This window comes from Pungitius pungitius, chromosome 13, assembly GCF_949316345.1.
Source record: "Pungitius pungitius chromosome 13, fPunPun2.1, whole genome shotgun sequence".
In the NCBI taxonomy this organism is placed as follows: domain Eukaryota; kingdom Metazoa; phylum Chordata; class Actinopteri; order Perciformes; family Gasterosteidae; genus Pungitius; species Pungitius pungitius.
The window spans coordinates 12809114-12826660 of record NC_084912.1 but is presented as its reverse complement, the minus strand read 5'-3'; the positions used below and the strand labels follow the sequence as shown (position 1 = coordinate 12826660).

At 47.6% G+C, this 17547-nt stretch overlaps 1 protein-coding gene across 5 annotated transcripts in view; it reads left to right on the top strand.

The window, feature by feature from the left end:
- Positions 1–17316, top strand: part of lyst (lysosomal trafficking regulator) — a 48095-nt gene extending 30779 nt beyond the window's left edge. For 4 of the 5 annotated variants that reach the window (XM_037465253.2, XM_062566432.1, XM_037465256.2 and 1 more), the window contains 35 exons: positions 577–726; positions 867–1004; positions 1091–1289; positions 1381–1509; positions 1962–2586; positions 3319–3499; positions 3914–4083; positions 4181–4411; positions 4600–4766; positions 5662–5814; positions 6452–6643; positions 6727–6938; positions 7026–7235; positions 7583–7759; positions 7901–7977; positions 8079–8267; positions 8645–8790; positions 8888–8984; positions 9175–9236; positions 9417–9472; positions 9564–9716; positions 10689–10933; positions 11248–11314; positions 11401–11557; positions 12036–12176; positions 12297–12514; positions 12598–12828; positions 12979–13168; positions 13240–13376; positions 13600–13698; positions 14148–14287; positions 14375–14472; positions 14550–14706; positions 14883–14954; positions 15051–17316. In XM_037465253.2, coding sequence (XP_037321150.2) covers positions 577–726; positions 867–1004; positions 1091–1289; positions 1381–1509; positions 1962–2586; positions 3319–3499; positions 3914–4083; positions 4181–4411; positions 4600–4766; positions 5662–5814; positions 6452–6643; positions 6727–6938; positions 7026–7235; positions 7583–7759; positions 7901–7977; positions 8079–8267; positions 8645–8790; positions 8888–8984; positions 9175–9236; positions 9417–9472; positions 9564–9716; positions 10689–10933; positions 11248–11314; positions 11401–11557; positions 12036–12176; positions 12297–12514; positions 12598–12828; positions 12979–13168; positions 13240–13376; positions 13600–13698; positions 14148–14287; positions 14375–14472; positions 14550–14706; positions 14883–14954; positions 15051–15189 — 5805 coding nt within the window. In that variant the 3' untranslated portion in view covers positions 15190–17316. The remainder of the gene's footprint in view (positions 1–576; positions 727–866; positions 1005–1090; positions 1290–1380; positions 1510–1961; positions 2587–3318; positions 3500–3913; positions 4084–4180; positions 4412–4599; positions 4767–5661; positions 5815–6451; positions 6644–6726; positions 6939–7025; positions 7236–7582; positions 7760–7900; positions 7978–8078; positions 8268–8644; positions 8791–8887; positions 8985–9174; positions 9237–9416; positions 9473–9563; positions 9717–10688; positions 10934–11247; positions 11315–11400; positions 11558–12035; positions 12177–12296; positions 12515–12597; positions 12829–12978; positions 13169–13239; positions 13377–13599; positions 13699–14147; positions 14288–14374; positions 14473–14549; positions 14707–14882; positions 14955–15050) is intronic. The other variant, XM_037465254.2, reaches the window with a different exon arrangement.
- The last annotated feature ends 231 nt before the right edge of the window (positions 17317–17547 follow it).

Sequence of the window (17547 nt, the reverse complement as noted above, 5' to 3'; positions counted from 1 at the left end):
GTGACCCTGCTGTTACTTGACCCTCTGGCTGTGTCTGTAATTGAGCTGCGCGATGGCTGGGCACTGAAATGGATTATGTCGACTTGATAAACACAGAGTTTCTGCACGGTCACACAGCATCTCTGATTGCCCTTTTCACTTTAGGCTTCCACGCAGTATTTTATAGCTCAGAACACCACTGATTGGTGATATTAAACACTCATAATCATTATAATGAAAGGAACACGCTGTGTTCTAGATGTTGGATTTTATTTGTTATTTATGCTGCAACTTCTGTCTGACTGCCAACTTCTGTCTGACGGATCGACCAGAGAACTAAAGGACTTTAAGGTTTATAACCACTGCAATTTAACTGGTCAAATGATAGACTGACCAATACATACAGAGCTGCTGAGGGAGCAAATGGCAGTGGTAAGCTCTCCAAAAAGTTTCCTGGAGAATATATTGACTCTTGGATTGTGTTTTCTCTGGAGAGATAGTGATTATTAATATATTCAGTTGTGTGCTTGAGTGATAAGAACTATAGCAACCAGGTAGACGTGCTTCTGATGTGGTGGCCATATTCTGTCCCTCCAGACTTTACTGGATGGATGTTTCAGTGCTCCAATCCTCATCCTGGGGGACGATGGTCAGTTCCGTTTGGACCCTGAGTCCATCGCTGTGGTGCTGGATATCAAGCTGCTCTCAGACGTCCTGTTGGACTGGAAGATCTGGGCCAAGGCTGAGGTGAACTCACAGGATCAATTATATGTCACAATAGCAGGCGACAAATCCCAATTAGGGATATAAGGCTACTTTCAATCCAACTAAATAGAAGAGGAAGAACCAGCTTGTGACTTGTCACTGTCTGTGTTGCTTTCTGCCAGTGTGGAGTGTGGGAAACACTACTTGCTGCCTTAGAGATCCTCATCAGGGTGCACCACCCTTATCAGGTCTTCAACATCCGTCAGTTCCTCAAGGCTGAGGTAGTTCACCGCTTCCTGCTCACCTGCCAGGTGTTACAGGTAGGTCGCAGTCATAGAGGTGATGTAATACCACGTTATCTCTGTAGAGACCGTTACTGCATCCACAGCATCGCGTTTGTCTTAAGGAGCATCGGGGCGAGCATCTGACAGCCATCCCGCAGGAAGTCTGTCTGTCATTCATCAAAATCATCCAGGAGGTCCTCGGGTCGCCCCCGGACATAGACTTGCTAAAACTGATCTACAACTTCCTGCTGGCTGTTCACCCACCCACCAACACCTACGTCTGCCACACTCCATCCAGCTTCTTCTTCTCACTGCACATAGGTGAGGAGGCAGTGCCGCCGAGAGCAGCATATCTGAATCAAAGTGGCATTAATTGAATGCGCTGAGCTCTTTGGATGTCCCTTTGTGTCAGATGGGAAGCTGTACCAGGAGAAGGTGCAGACCATTATGTATCTGAGACACTCCAACAGTGGAGGAAAGTCCACCAGCAGCTCTGTGGTGTCACTCTCCCCGACTCTGTTCACTGATGTCGCCCATGAAGGTAACAGCTGTGAATTACACACACCTCAAAGCGCTCTAGGGCATTCAACAGGGGGAAGAAGATTAAATTCAATCCTTCCGTGTGTGGCTGTGGAACGACAAATGAAGATTTGCACTGCTTTTGTGAGGGAACGTGTCTCCACCAAGAAACAAAAGTTAAACATGTTTAGAGCTGTGATTAATTACATTAACAGACAAGAGTTTTATTCAAAGTACCTGTAATGGGTTTGTAAAAAACTCCCTCCAATCTTCCTAGTTTGGTTCCCTACATTAATGTAATCTAACTGCTGCTCTTAACAGTAGTTGTTCATTATCTCATTCATTCATTTAATTTGAGCTTCTTTTTTTAAATTAAAAGTAGAAAGCGCCACATAAATGTTATCCATTTAGCTGGGATACTTGCAACAATTCCTTATGTTAACAAGTGCTGAATCATTATGTCCTATTCTCCAGGCCATCTCCAAGCTCCTTCCCCCGAGCAGGGAGGTGATAACCAATCACTGCGTCTTCCTAGCCTGGCGCCGTCGCCGTACTCCTCCCCCCTGCCGACACCTCGACTCGGACACGGTATCCCAAGCGAGGCCGGCGAAGGGGACGGGCTCTCGTTCGCCACCCAGCAGGCTCTCGGCAGCACGGAGACACTAAAGCGGGGCGGCGCCGACGAGCAGCTTCTGAGCAGCTGTGAATCAGCCAAGACGATCTGTGAGTCTAAGGACATCGGGGAGGGAGGAGCCCGGCGCACGCCTTCCATCAGCGTGGAGGAGGAGCGGGACGAGGCGGCGGAGGTGAGCAGCCTGGGGGAGGGCAGCATCGGGGGGGCAGAGTCTGAGGACCGGTTCGACTGGGCCAGCGACGAGGCGCCGCGGCGCCCCGACAGCCTGAAAGGCATCCAATCGTTCCAGAGGAGCCACAGCAACCTGGCCAGTCTGGGACTGGCCTTCCCAGCTCCAAACGGGTCGTTGGCGGTCGGCCGCTGGCCCAATTCGGCTGACCGAGGGTCCATGCCGGAGGACTGGGAGAGCTACACGTACTCTCCTGGCTACGAGAGGGCGCACAGCAAGACCGAGTCCAATGACGGGTACGTGCCATATTAGGCGTGGCGGGCTTGTTTAATTGAGAACAACGTTCTAACAGAAGGCTTTATAATATTTATTTATTTAGCCAATAGCAAACCTTTTTTTGTTAATTTATAAATTTCCCTTGGAAACACTGACAGTCGACATTTCTTTGGCATGGACCACTTTGCTCGATAAGGAGGAGGGATTTGCATAATCTAAATACAGCATTTGGTTATGTTAATAATCCTCCAACTTTGAAAAAGCTTTGTACTGCAGTCACAGTTTGAGTGTGTTTCGATCTGCCAGCCAGCGGGTGACTAGAGGCTAATTCCCCCCCAAAAATTGTTTCTTGTAATTTGGTTTTACAATGACCTTTTTCTTTTAATTAGTTGTTAATGCATTTAAAGTTATTCAGGCAACCAAAAACGGACAGCTTGAATCCCAACCTCCTGGCAGGCGTTTTATGTTCTGAAACTTAAACCACTCTGTCGGTTTTAAAGGAAATACAAGTTCAAAGGGTTGGTGTGTGTTCTTTGACAAAGAGCACAATCTCACTCTCACAAAATATTTCCCAAAAGTTACAGAGTCAGGCTTTCTTTTCACAACACCTCACTGTAGGACATTCACCTCCGTTAAACGTTGTAAACAAATTCACATCCTGTGTAGCCTAAAATACATTTTGAGCTCTACAGGATTCAGCAAGCTGTTGTTGCACAGTAATTCAGCACTCAACTCTAAGCTGTGTTTCTCAGGTCCAGCACTGAGGACTGCCTGGTGCTGATCTGCTGCGGTCTCTATGACCTGCTGAGGGGCATCCTGCTGCTGTTACCGGACCTCATGCTCGAGGAGGTGATGGACAAACTCATCCAGCCAGACGCCCTCATTGTCCTTGTCAACCACTCGTCGCCTCTCATCCAGCAAGGCGTCATGAAGGTCTGTTCTCTGTCCTCTTTAATGGCTCCTGAATACTGTGATGCAGAAGGTTCTGATTTAAATGTCCACTGCCATTCTGAGATATAAAGCTATGCCCCAATCACACTGATTTCACTTTGAATATCGTAGAGGAGCTTTAAAGGAACAGGGGGAGTCTTATTTTCCTTTGGATGGGACCGGGCTCGCTGTTTCCTTATTGTTTTTAATCTCTATGTATGCTGGCAGAATTTATCATACAGTTGAATCTTTGTAACATTTTGCATGACATCTAATGGGTGCCAAAAAAACTAAAGCTCTTCTGTTAATTGCTTGTGCTGACGATTTTACAAAAGAAAAGATTTGTTAGCAAAGCATTCCACTGTGTTGTGTTAGGACTGCACCCTGATGCCATTTTATTCTGCTCCTCTCTCCAAGCTGCTGGATGCCTATTTCAGCAGAGCCCACAAAGAGCAGAAAGAGAAGTTTCTGAAGAACCACGGGTTCTCGCTGCTGGCCAACCAGCTGTACATCCACCAGGGCAGCCAGGGCCTCCTTGAATGCTTCCTGGAGATGCTGTTCGGACGCCCGGTGGGCCTGGAGGAAGAGTGAGCTCAGGGATAGCGCACAGCTCAATCTAGTGGACCGTGGGCTGAGTATTTCATCACTTTGACACAATTCTTCTCCTCTGTCATTCTCTCCCAGTCTGGACCTGGAGGAAATGGAAAATATCTCACCTTTCAGACAGCGCTGTATCATCCCAGTGTTGGGTCTTATTGAGAACTCCCTGTATGAAAACTCCTTGGTGCACAACATCCTGTGCATGCTGCTGCAGCTCCTCAACGCCTGCCCAAAGCTGGCAGACATCCTGCTAGACCACGGGCTGCTCTACGTCCTCTTTAACACCCTCTCCACCCTCAATGGCATGGAGCTTGGGTACGGCTGCCAGAACAGAGCACTATTCATTCAAACACCTCCATGGATTCCCGGGTTTTCGTCTCAAACTTTTTGAGCCGTGAATTGAATCAATAATCCTCCCCCTGTTCATCGATGCGCCGTACATGAGTGGTAGACACACACTGTGTGCCTCATATTTTCTTGTTTTTCTTGTTTTTCCTCTGCAGTATTCCCCTGAATGATTACAAGCTCCTGGTGTGTGACATCCAGCAGCTGTTGGTAGCCGTGACGATCCACTCCTGCAGCTCCTCAGGGTCCCAGTACTTCCGCATCATTGAGGACCTCATTACCTTGTTGGGTTTCATGCAGACCAGCAAGATGCGCCGCACACAGGGTGAGGGCTGGATTTTAGAAAAATCCATACACATAAAAAAATCTGTGTTCTGGGTGATATCAAGCTGTCAATGTTTTCTGCAGAAAGAAAATGCATTATTTACTATTGAAGAATAGAAACTTACTTGAGAAATAAAACAACGAATTTAACAAATATCTCCTATCTCCATCTGCCAACGAAATGTTTTTCTCGTTTTTTTTCTATAAATGTACCATCTGAAATGTGCCATCTCTTCCCCTTTAGCACTTTATCACAGAACCATTACAAAGGCATTGGGGCTCTGTGCGTGGCACAGTTTATTTTTGGTGGTTTGTCATTTTAGTAATTATACTCGACTGTATTCCTGCCTGCTCCTGTGAGGAGGTGCATGTTGTGAGATTTGATCATTAACAAAATCAACAAACCCAAAATGTTATGGAAGGCCACCTTCTCTGCTCTATTTGTGAGAGAGTTTTTGTTACCAAGCTACCGAGAGCTAAAATAATTCAAGATCAGCAGGTGAAAATCTAACTCATTTAGCAGTGTCTGTAGTCACGGTAGGGGAGCTGAAAAATGAATGAATGAATGAGGGATTACCATAGTTGTCAACTCTGTCATCACTAAATCACACAGAGACCTGGATGAAGAAGAATGGTCTGAAAGGAAGTTTCAAAAAGGTTGATTTAGTTTGAATCCCCACACATGTAAACTGAAATACTTGGGTCATGTCAACCAATGTGTTTACATTTAAGATTTCTGTACATGGCGGCCAGGGATAAGAGTAAATTGAAAGTAAAGTAATATTGATGAATTCCACCCGTTCTCTTGAACCACTTGTTTGTGTGATTCCTGCGCGAAGCTCGTCAGGTCCACTCCTTGTCAAAGTTCCTGTTCTCTTCATGTTGTTGTTTTCTAGAGATGGCTGTGGCTTTGCAGTTCCGCGTCCTTCAGTCAGCGATTGAGTTCATAAAGACGACAGCCAATCAGGAACCTCAGAAGCTGAGCACCTCTGTCAATACCCCAAGCTCGCCACATCACGCCATCCATCAGAAGCGCAAAAGCATTGCGGGTGAGTGTGTCGTACTGATGCGACGGTGGAAATCCGGTGGAAACTCTGTCTGTGTCGGGTTAGAATTACCCACCATGCATTTCACCTGTCTGTTTATTCATCCTCTCCTCGCCTTGATCTGAAGGTTCCATTGCCATGAAAGACTCCATTATTCCCCGCATCCCCAGACAGCACTACTGCTCCTATGGCCAGATACCCTTCTCCCCTTCCTTCAGCTTCCTGTCCCAGGACTCCCCCCTCCCCTCCCCCTCTGGAGCCCCATCCTACATGCTCCACTGTGAAGCAGGTAGCCCCGGACAGTTGTCCCCAGTGGAGACCGTCCTCCACCCGTCGTGGAGCATGTCTCCTGTTTTTTCTGTGAACTCACCCTCTGCCCTGCACTCAGCTCGGGCGTTAATTTGCCCGGTACCCTTGTGCGCTACTGGTGCCCTTTTTTGTGTGTGCGTTTTTGTGCATGATTAAAATACTTCACTAATCAGTGTCAAGTATTTTATCATGGACGGCCCTTTGATTAGTGAATCGTTTCTGGGTTCAATGATTCATGGGATATTCATTGGAAATTTGCAAAACTGTGAACTCAAAAGTCCAAAAACAATGTGCGTTTGTACCCTAAAGCGACCATCGTATGTGCTTGTAGGCCGCCGGCGTTTCTCGCTGGCGCAGAGCGACTCTCTCCTGATGCGGATGCGCTCCGTAGCCAGTGATGAGCTCAACCAGATGATGCAGAGAAGGATGAGCCAGGAGAACCCCATTCGGGCCAGCGAGACCGAGTTTGTCCAACGGCTGCAGAGGCTTGTGGTTCTAGCCATCAACAGACTAATTTACCACGGTATTAAAAAAAAAAAGGAATCCGCTCTATTTCTCTCCTTCACTTCACAGGAGCGTAGACTGAGTGTGTTTGTCTCATTTCAGACGTAAGTCAGGACCTATTTGACCTGCTGAATATCCCAGACTCTCCGGACCAACCGTTTTTAACCCCAGATCCGGGTGATCAGCCACAGGACGACAGTGGCTCCGCCTCTGTCTCCCACTCTCCTATTCCATTCGCCCTGCCGCCTGCCAGCAAGAAAAGCTTCCAGAAAGACATCCTCAGACTAATGATGGACGGGATTAAGATAAGCCTGGTATGCTGACGCTGGGAACGCTTTCTCAGCTGCTCCGTTATAATCGCTATGTTGTGAGACCCCGTGTTAATGGCTGTGATCTCACAGGGCAGCTCGGGTCGAGGAGGCGCGCCACATCAGCAGTGGCGAAGGATCCTATGGTCGTGTCGGGACACTTTTCGGGTTCAAATCGGCCGCCTTCTTGTGCACACACTCAGCCCTGCGCTTCCCCTCTCCGACAGGAAGGAGTCGCTGGAGTTTGTGTTTGATCACAGACATTTGGACATCCTTAAGGAGAGCCTCAGCCCAGGCCTGGAGGTGAGTGGCAAGGAAATGCTTCATTAGATTAAAATCTACCAGTAGTCCACGTGTCAACTTGGGTGTTCTTTTGGAGCTCTGGCAGCAAATATTGGATCCTCAAATGATGTATATCTGGCCCTTTTCCCTTTATATTCGCTCTGCTTGTCGTTTGCACTGCTGCAGAGGAGCCGTCGGCTCTAAAATGACTCTGATAGACGTTTTCACGCTGTTCAGCAACAGCTGTCCTCCTCTCAGGCTGATCTGAACTCAACTCTACCGAAAAGAGCTTGTTTCCTGTCCATCACTGTGTGCGACCTGCATCAGACACAAGCAAATATTGATATGTGTTTCTCTCTCTCTCTCAGCATGGTCCAAAGTTGTCCCTATACTTGTACGAGATGCTGCACGATCACAGAGACAGCCTCACCAAAGACGAGCAGAACGCCGTGGGTGTCTTCATGACCTCGCTCAAGCTGTGTGGCCATCGCTGCATCCCACCCAACTCCCCACACAAGCAAGACTTGCTCAAGGCCATGAAAGAGGTTAAGTCCTACAAAGACGAACATTAGTTGTTAACTGTTTCTATGCCTCACATTTGGCAGTTCAGCACTATGATTATTTTTTGTGCAGACCTGGAAAGACAGAGGATCAAGCTCATGTCTCTCGCTTACTTCATTTTACAGGAAAAATTCAAGTATGAAGCAGAAGAGAAAACCAGCAAAGGGGCATGGGAAAAGAAAATGACCAACACTCAGAGGAAGTGAGTAGTTCTAGTGATGTGAGATTGAAGTTCAGTACAAGAAATGATTGGTAACAACAATTATATCACACCTCCACTTATTTGTTCTTATTTCTCTACAGTCTCATCCAAAGGCTGGACGGGAAGTCCAAGGACATTTCAAAGATTGCAGCCGACATCACTCAGAATGTGTCTCTGCGACAAGGCATGGAGAGAAAAAAAGTCATCCAGCACATCAGAGGACTCTATAAGACGGACCTCAGCGCTAGCCGCCACTGGCAGGAGCTTGTGCAACAGCTCACGCACGACCGGTAGGCATCCACGGTCATCTGTCACAGCGGTTAATGCAAGTTTCAAACAAAGTAATAATTCAGTTATTTTATGTGATGATGATTAAAAGCTTTGCCAAGCTTTACTAATGCACAATTAAGAGCTTTATGCTAATATCGGCTTGCTAACATGTTGATTAGTGACCATACTAACGTCTTCATCATCCCTCTTGGTATGTTAACCTTTGTAGTTTTGTATTTTACAATTCTACCTTTTGGATGATTCTCAAACTATTTGGGATGAATCCATGAAAAGGTTAGCGATTACCAACGTTTTTGTTGATTCTGAAGAGGACATAAATGGCAAAGGTCATGGCAAAAAAAAAACAGTCTGAGAGGGATTTGCTGGTCTGTTTCAGTGCGGTTTGGTACGACCAGACCTCCTACCCAACGTCGTGGCAGCTGGACCCCACCGAAGGGCCAAACCGGGAGCGAAGGCGATTGCAGAGATGCTACCTCACCATTCCTAACAAATACCTGCTCAAAGACAGACGCAAGTTTGAAGGTGAATGAACCCTTTTACTGCTCGCGGTATGGCAAAAAGTGCTTCTCGTGGTATTGTGTCTTCAGCACTCTCAATCTAACCTCTGTGTCTTGTTAAGATACAGTGAAGCCACCGTTGTCCTTCCTGGTGGAGGATAAAACCCACTCCTCCTTCTCCTCCACTGTCAAAGACAAAGCCACCAGCGAGCCCATCAGGTAAAGTGTTTTATCTCTCTCTCCCTGCTCCTGCCTGTAAGCCTTCAGTGCACATTACATCCCTCTGAGAAGCACAGGGTGATCTTAAGAAGGCACGTTAATGCCTCATTAACTTGCGCTACTGTGATGAGTGCCTCTGCTTTATCCAGAAGATGTGAGTCTTGTATCAGAAATGTCTCTTTGTCCTCAGGTTCACCAGACGGTGCATCAGCGTCGCCCCCTCCAGGGAGACAGCAGGGGAGCTACTTCTGGGTAAGACACTGACCATCTCTCACAGCTGCTCTGTGCATAATGCAGTCAGCCGGTCACCGGGCACAAAGACTAATGTGCAGCGCAGAGTATGGCTCTCCTCTGTTTGTTTCACATTCAGCGGGGGAAGCTTTTGTTCGTTGAGTTCTCTGTTCACTCCCCCCCCCCCGTGTTGTGTCACAGGAAAGTCTGGGATGTACTTTGTGGAGGACAACGCGGCTGACGCCCACGACAACCAGGTAAAGCCAGAGGACTGCTCAGGATTTGGGGCGGGGCCGAGGGTCACCGCCTGGCGACTCAACACCAGATGTGTTTGTGTGTTTGGGACAGAGCCTTCACGGGGAGACCGAGGCACCTTCTTTTTCCTGGACCTACGAGGAGATTAAGGAGGTGCACAAGCGCTGGTGGCAGCTAAGGGACAACGCTGTGGAGATATTCCTCACCAACGGCAGGACCCTGCTGATAGCCTTTGACAACACCAAGGTGAGGTCTTAGAAGGAAAATGGACAACGCGTTGTTGTGGATGGAAAGTTGGCTTCAACAAAAGCAGAGGATGTTTTTCATGAATGACGGACAGTAGATGTTCTGGAGTTTCCCTTCATTATTAAGAAGAATAATAATATCATCTTAAGAGAGACATTTGGCCCATGTTTTATTTGAATATAAAGCTGCACAGGGTGGAATATGAAAGCCTTCTTATGATCAAAAATCAAAAAAGTCTCGTACCTTAAAGAAAATGCAGCTACTGAAATGTCTTTTTGGTATTCTGCCCCAGTATCCTTCAGCTCTCTGAATGTTCTGTGCCTTCAGGCATGTTGATAACTACAGTACCGTCATAAAAAGCACTTCAGTAAATAACTTATACAGTGTTATGATACGGTTGGGCGAAAAATACTTTTAATTAAATGTGGGGTTTGCAGCAGGTATTTCCAATTCAGAAGCATAAAAGCCAAAGGAATTGTCTGTGGACTCAAAAAAGCTTAATAACTTTCCCCAGTGAATTAGTTTCTACTGAAATTGATATAGATATTTCCCGTTTTAATGCTCCAACTACTGTTAGATGGGTTGTCGCATTCATTTGTCCATCATGATGAACTTTACTCTTTCTGGTGATCCTCTGACTACTGACGCCATTGTTGTCACATTTTTGCTTTGTGCAGTACTTTGTGCAGTTTGTGACACAATACCCACAAAGCCAATGACATTTCCATCAGCCTGAGCTGCTTGTTGCAGTGAGTTTCATCCAGAACATGCTAAGGCGATGAACACGTTTAACATTATACCTCCTCCACATCTAAAGTGGTATTATGTTCTGCATTTATTGATATTCAATGCTGGAGACATGACAGGAAACAAGGCTGTGAGCCCTCATTACATTTGCGAGTAAGTACTTTCAATGGAGTCGTCACTGCAGGGACGGAAACAACTCGTGGTTCTATTTGTTTCTCGCCTTAGTTCCGCGACGACGTCTACCACAACATCCTGACCTCTGACCTGCCCAACCTGCTGGAGCACGGAAACATCACGGCACTCACTCAGCTGTGGGGCTCGGGTCAGATCTCCAACTTCGAGTACCTGACACATCTGAACAAGCATGCAGGCCGCTCCTTCAACGACCTCATGCAGTACCCAGTGTTTCCCTTTATATTGCGAGACTACACCAGCGAGACGATCGATCTGCAGGACACAAGCATCTACAGGTCAGTGGTTGTTGGAAAGGAATTTGATGTGTCTATTCAGTTTCTCGAAATAAGATTGTAAAATGTTTTAAAGATCAGTCTTTGGCTCCGTATAAAAAGGTCCTTTAAAATAACTCTCAAATGGATTCAAGGTTAAGATTAAAAACCAGACCAATGAAGTTATTTTGACATATTGTTGCATTTATCGAACTTTTGATTAGCTGGATGACTTAAATTCTCTCTGAAGACGAACATTTCTAATGGGTCAATTTTCAGTCGTCACAGAGGAACGTCGTGGTTCATTTCTACTTTGCTTGCATTCTGTTGTCATGCAGGAATTTAATCAAACCCATCGCTGTCCAATCAAAAGAGAAAGAAGATCGATATGTGGACAATTACAGGGTATGGCCTGTTTCATATTTAGCATTTGCAGAGTGCACTGGGTGTTCTGGTAAGAAAAGACGCCTGGGTTGTTTTGTGTTGTGCAGTACCTCGAGGATGAGTACAAGAAGGGCGTTCGTGAAGACGACCCCATGCCTCCCGTCCAGCCGTACCACTACGGCTCCCATTACTCCAACAGCGGCACTGTGCTGCACTTCCTGGTTCGAATGCCTCCGTTCACCAAGATGTTCCTCGCCTACCAGGGTGAGTCCCACGTTTAAGGAAGAAGAAGCCTCCAGCTGCATTGTCTTATACAGTATCTTTAGTTACTACAACAAGCCAGCGCTTGATCTAACTCTTCAAATGTCTCCACAAAGCTCAATCTTAGACTTGATGTCAAGTATTTTATTAGTAAAAAGCTAGATTGTCCTGATGTCACTTGTGACAGGGCATTGCGTAGCCATAGTCGCGTGGCATCTCACGTATTTGCCCTAAAAGGTTACTTTATCTTTATACTTTCCTCTGATCAACTCCTTGCCCTTCCTTTTATTTATTTTTTTCTCTATCCTCCTCTCTCATTAATTATTTTTTCATTCATCCGTCTCCGTCCTCTGATCCTCTGGGGCGTCTTTTCATGTGATTGTAAATGTATTCAGCCAGCGCGGTGTCTGAGGTCATGAAAGGGGATCTTTTCAATCAGTTGCGTTGAATCTGTAATTTGATTTTCTTTGGTCTTAATCAGACCAGAGCTTTGATATCCCGGACCGGACCTTTCACTCCATGAACACCACGTGGCGCCTGTCCTCCTTCGAGTCTATGACTGACGTTAAGGAGCTCATCCCGGAGTTTTTCTACCTCCCGGAATTCCTGGTCAACAGAGAGGGTAATGATTTTCTGTGCCTTTACTCCATGTACCTATCATTGCCACCAGCATAACATCTTCACATATACCCATTCATGTGGAGAGTGGTAAAACATTCTCTTTATTTAATTACCTTCACAGGTTTCGATTTTGGTGTTCGTCAAAATGGCGAGCGAGTGAATCATGTGAATTTGCCGCCATGGGCCCGCAACGACCCGCGCCTCTTCATCCTGATCCACCGGCAAGCTCTGGAGTCGGACCAGGTCTCCCAGACACTGTGCCAGTGGATCGACCTCGTGTTCGGGCTCAAGCAGAAAGGCAAAGCAGCTGTCCACGCCATCAATGTGTTCCACCCGGCTGTAAGTAGCTGCTTATTTCAAGGTTTGAATAATCGGGAAAGTCGCCCGTTGCTTACAAAAGCCCATCGTCTAATCTCCCCCAGACGTATTTTGGAATGGACGTGTCGGCTGTAGAGGACCCAGTGCAGCGACGGGCCCTTGAGACGATGATCAAAACGTACGGACAGACCCCCAGGCAGCTCTTCAACGCCTCCCACCTCAGCCGGGCCGGCCCCAAGCTCTTGATGGAGGGCGACCTGCCGGCAGCCATGGGTCTCCTCGTTCAGCTGGCCTTCAGAGAAACCCGAGAACAGGCCAAAGAAATAGTCTGCCCGGTAATCTGCTCTGGAAGGGGGGCGCGGGGGGGGGGGGGGGGTTATTCTGACTCTGGCAGCCGGCTATTCACACGAAATGATCCGCAGCTCACCTGGCAATTTCCTCTTTCCGCCGCACTCCACTCCCCCCCCCCCACCCCCCCCCAACAGAGCCCACTGCCGTGGATCAAAGGCCTGAAGTGGGGCGAGTACGTGGGCTCGCCCTCTGCTCCGGACCCGGTGGTGTGCTTCAGTCAACCGCACGGGGAGAGGTTCGGGTCCCTGCTGGCCCTGCCGACGCGAGCCATCTGCGGGTTGTCCCGCAAGTTCTGCCTGATGATGATTTACAGCAAGGAGCAGGGTAGGACGACCACCGCGCGCTTTGCACAGCGGCCCGCTGACTCCGCCCACTTAACGCTCCCTGCTCCGTAGGGGTCCGGAGCATGCACAGCACGGACATCCAGTGGTCGGCCATCTTGAGCTGGGGCTATGCGGACAACATATTGAGGCTCAAGAGCAAGCAGAGTGAACCGCCCATCAACTTCATTCAGTGTTCTCAACTGCACCAGGTAACCACCCGTTGGAATGATAGCAGAGCACCTGAAAGCCAAAGGCCTTACTGGTCTCCTCTCAGGGTTGCGCCGCTCTTTGCTGGGGATTGAACGTTAAACTCCAGGTTCCTCGTTTCCTCTTCTCTCTCTCTCTCTCTCTCTCTCTCTCTCTCTCTCTCTCTCTCTCTCTCTCTCTCTCTCTCTCTCTCTCTCTCTCTCTCTCTCTCTCTCTCCCCTGCAGGTGACCAGCTGCGCCTGGGTGCCTGATGGCTGCCAGCTATTCACGGGGAGCAAGTGCGGAGTCATCACCGCCTACAGCAACCGTTTCACCAGCACCACGGTGGGTTTCCATGGCGACGCACCCCCCTCCCCACCCCCCCCCCTCTAACCTTCCGCCTCCACATCAACAACCACCCACCTCCCATTACCCCCCTCCCCCTCTCCCCCTACCCCTCTTCAGAACGCCTCACCGTGCTCAAACGCTCGGCTTCATTAGTCACATCACAGTTGCCCTTGAAACACATTTCCACCGAGCCTACAAGTGGGATTAGAGGTGCGGGAGTTCAGTCATCAGAGAGGCGCTCCGACTTTCATCGGCCCTTCCCAACAGGCACCTAGATATTGTTTTTTTTTCTTTGTGAAGGGTGTTCCAACAGAAATTGATTTGTGCTGCTCAGAAAATCATCCATTTAGAGTTTTTATGAAACGGTAAAAGCCGAGGTAACTCACCCATTGTTACCGAGTCCCGTACAGCTCTGTTTATGGTCTCTGATACGTGTGTTTCCATAGCCGTCGGAGATGGAGGTGGAATCCAAGGTTCACCTTTACGGACACACAGGGGAAGTCACCAGCCTGTTTGTCTGCAAACCCTACAGCATCCTCATCAGTGTCAGCCAAGACGGCACCTGCATTCTGTGGGACCTCAACAGGTGTTTGCATGTGTGTGTGCGTGTGTGTGTGTGTGTGTGAGACAAAGCTTTAATCTCTTTTGCATGTCTCTCACTATGTTTCTTCAGGCTCTGTTATGTCCAAAGCCTCACGGGCCACAAAAGCCCGGTGACTGCAGTGTCTGCCAGCGAGACCACGGGTGACATTGCAACGGTTTGTGACTCAGGTGAGGATCCCCGTCTGTCTCCTCCTAGTTTGTTGTCTTACACGATGGTGGCGTGACGCGTGATCCTGTGCATCCAGTGGGCGGAGGCAGCGACCTGCGCCTGTGGACGGTGAACGGTGACCTCATCGGCCACGTCCACTGCAGAGAGATCATCTGCTCGGTGGCCTTCTCCAACCAGCCGGAGGGCGTGTCCGTCAACGTCATCGCCGGTGGGCTGGAGAACGGCGTCGTCAGGTGAGTCGGTTTTACATACCTGAACAACCCTGCCGTCCTTTGAAATTCCAGAAAAATCTGCCCTCTCTGACATATGCATTTTTTTCTTCTTTTTTTACATTTTTGTTTCCTTTCTCGAGACAATGAATTTATTCAAAATAGTGTTATTTTCTTTACGTTTGTAAAATATTTCCAAGGCTGTGGAGCACCTGGGATTTGAAACCAGTGAGAGAGATCACCTTTTCCAAGTCAAGCAAACCCATCATCAGGTACCTCAGCTAGCATTGGCTATTCTTTGCTTTTACGTGATGCTGCTCACACCTTTTTTCCACGTGCCGATGATAATGTCCCCTCCCGTGCCTTAGCCTGACGTACTCCTGCGACGGCCACCACCTCTACACGGCCAACAGCGAGGGCACGGTGATGGCGTGGTGTCGGCGGGACCAGCAGCGCATGAAGCTGCCCATGTTCTACTCCTTCCTGAGCAGCTACGCTGCAGGCTGACTCTGTCTGATGTTTACTACTGTACTGTTTACTTGTTGCTCGGCAAGAGAAGCCTCCTCCTCCTCCTCCTCCTCCTCCTCCTCCTCCTCCTCTTCTCTGCAATGACAGGGAGGAGGATGTGTCAGCATGGGTTCAATCTCCCTAACTTTTAACTAAAGCCATCCCCAGCTGAACAAACTCTATCACAGCCGCTCCCAGCATCATGAAGTATTTATGATAATAGTATATAAATATATATTTATAAACATACTGAAGTGGAATGTTGGGGAGAATGGATGAATATTTGGCTGAGGCTGCAACAGACACTTTATATACAAAATGCATATCTGAGGGTGCGTTTAAATTGTTAAGTCTTATTTTATTTGGGGGACTGCTGTAGAGTTTATGTTGTGCCGATCTTTTCCTGTTGACTCTCCTGTTTCCTGGTAAGCTGCTATGATCTGGCCAAAGCCTGAAGTGTGAAGACCCCCCCTCTCCCGGCGGGGCTCGCACTTCCCGTAGAGCGTCGTCTGACAGATTGCCCCCCCGCGGCTCGGCGAGCGCATCCCACTAGCTGCAGTGGCTCGGAGCGAGGGAGGGAGGGAGCGAGCCCCTCCTCGCGTCTGTCACCGGGCGGTGACCCGCTCTGGGGGAGTGAGACGCCGCTCTGCTGGGCCGTCTGCTCAACTCAAGTCTGCACACGAGTGGCGCGGCCCGGCAGCGCTGTGTGGAGGGGCGAGTCGCTCCGCGGGTCGCCTGTTGGCCTGTCCTACTTTTGCATGCTAGAAAGATGCTGACCTCGACAGTATCTATGCGGCTGTGACTTTTGCTGTCAAGATGCTCCTTTGCCTTGACCGGCCTTGGCTGAACCTGTCCTCTTGCATTAAGACATATCGATATTCATGTATTTATTAGAAGCACGGCGGAGGTCCCTCTTTTCTTGTGTTTTACTGACTTAAACGGTGAAATGCACTAAAAACCTTTTCACTACTTGATATAGTTTGCTGAAATTCTGAGAAATGACCGCATTGGATGCCTGAAGCTGCAGAAGGAATCTCGAGAATGTCCCGTTGCTGAGCTGAGAGAGTACAAAATGTGGTAGGCGGGTGGGCGTGATGAAGAGCGTCGTGTTCAGCTGACCGAGGTCAGGACCATTAGCGTTTCCTGCACTGATGAGGTTTACAGCTTGTTTCATAATCTTATACACTACACTAATCAGTCCAGGAAACACTATTCATATTAAACATTGCTTTCCTTAACCCATTCATGGGTCCATGCAGCTATTCTTTACATTCCCACTTTGCCTGTGATACCTTTAGTTTGTCAGTATAGCACTTTTTTATCAGCTACCATTTAGTTCAAGTGGAGACAATGCCGTGTGCTCTCTACGTGAGCTGATTTTTTGTTTTAATTCTTCCTATAAATCTACTTAAGAAAGCAATATGAGACGCAATAGGTCACTTCCGTCATGGTTCATATAAGATTTGTCTTAACACGGCTGTGAAGATGATGTTGGGCTTTTGTTTTAACTGCGGTAAGCTTTCTGTGATGAAAAATGATGTCTTAAATTCCACACCTGGTGTTTGACGTGTTTACAAGAAGGGAATATTGCTTTTTATATCATGACGTCATTCCTTTTGTGGTGTTATCGTGACTTGTTTTTTTCCTTCTCAGCCCACCAGGACCCTTTGTGTGCAGCGTCAAGCCTGTGCAGGATATGATGTTCATGTTTGTTTACCGTGTTTCTTGCTTTCATGTGTACATTTCCTCCTTGAAATATATAAAAGGGTACAAAATCAGCAACCTTTTCTCTTCTCTCGAACACCCTCACGTGAGATTGTGTAAATGTTTCCACCAGTTTGTTAAGAAAGTGGACAAGAGGCGAGAGGAAAATGCTTAAATTGGGGAAATATATATATACGTTTCTGTTGATTACTTAAGCTTTAAATAATTTAAGATCATTGTATAGATTTCCAAAATGTGTCATTTTCTTTACCTCTCTTAGCTGGTTTGGCATTGTGGATCGACGGTCTGAAAGGACATGTTTTATGTTTATTTTTGTTTGTATATTTGTGTGTGTGTGTGTGTGTATGGACAAAGTGCTGCGTATATTAGAAATATATAAATATTTGAAGAGATACTACAACATCTTGTGGTTTTGTGTCTTATTTGTGGGGTGTTTTCAGGGTCAATGCGGTTAGAAGAACCCAAGGTCCAACTGCACTCATTAGATCATAAACGTAATTTCTGATGAAATAGAGTTTTTAATCCAGATGCAAATTCCTTTAAAAAGCAGTGTTGTTGTGGATGAGGCCCAGCAGTTACTATTGGTGGGGGGGGGGGGGACCCGGTGATGTCAAAGCTGATGTAAAAAATGCA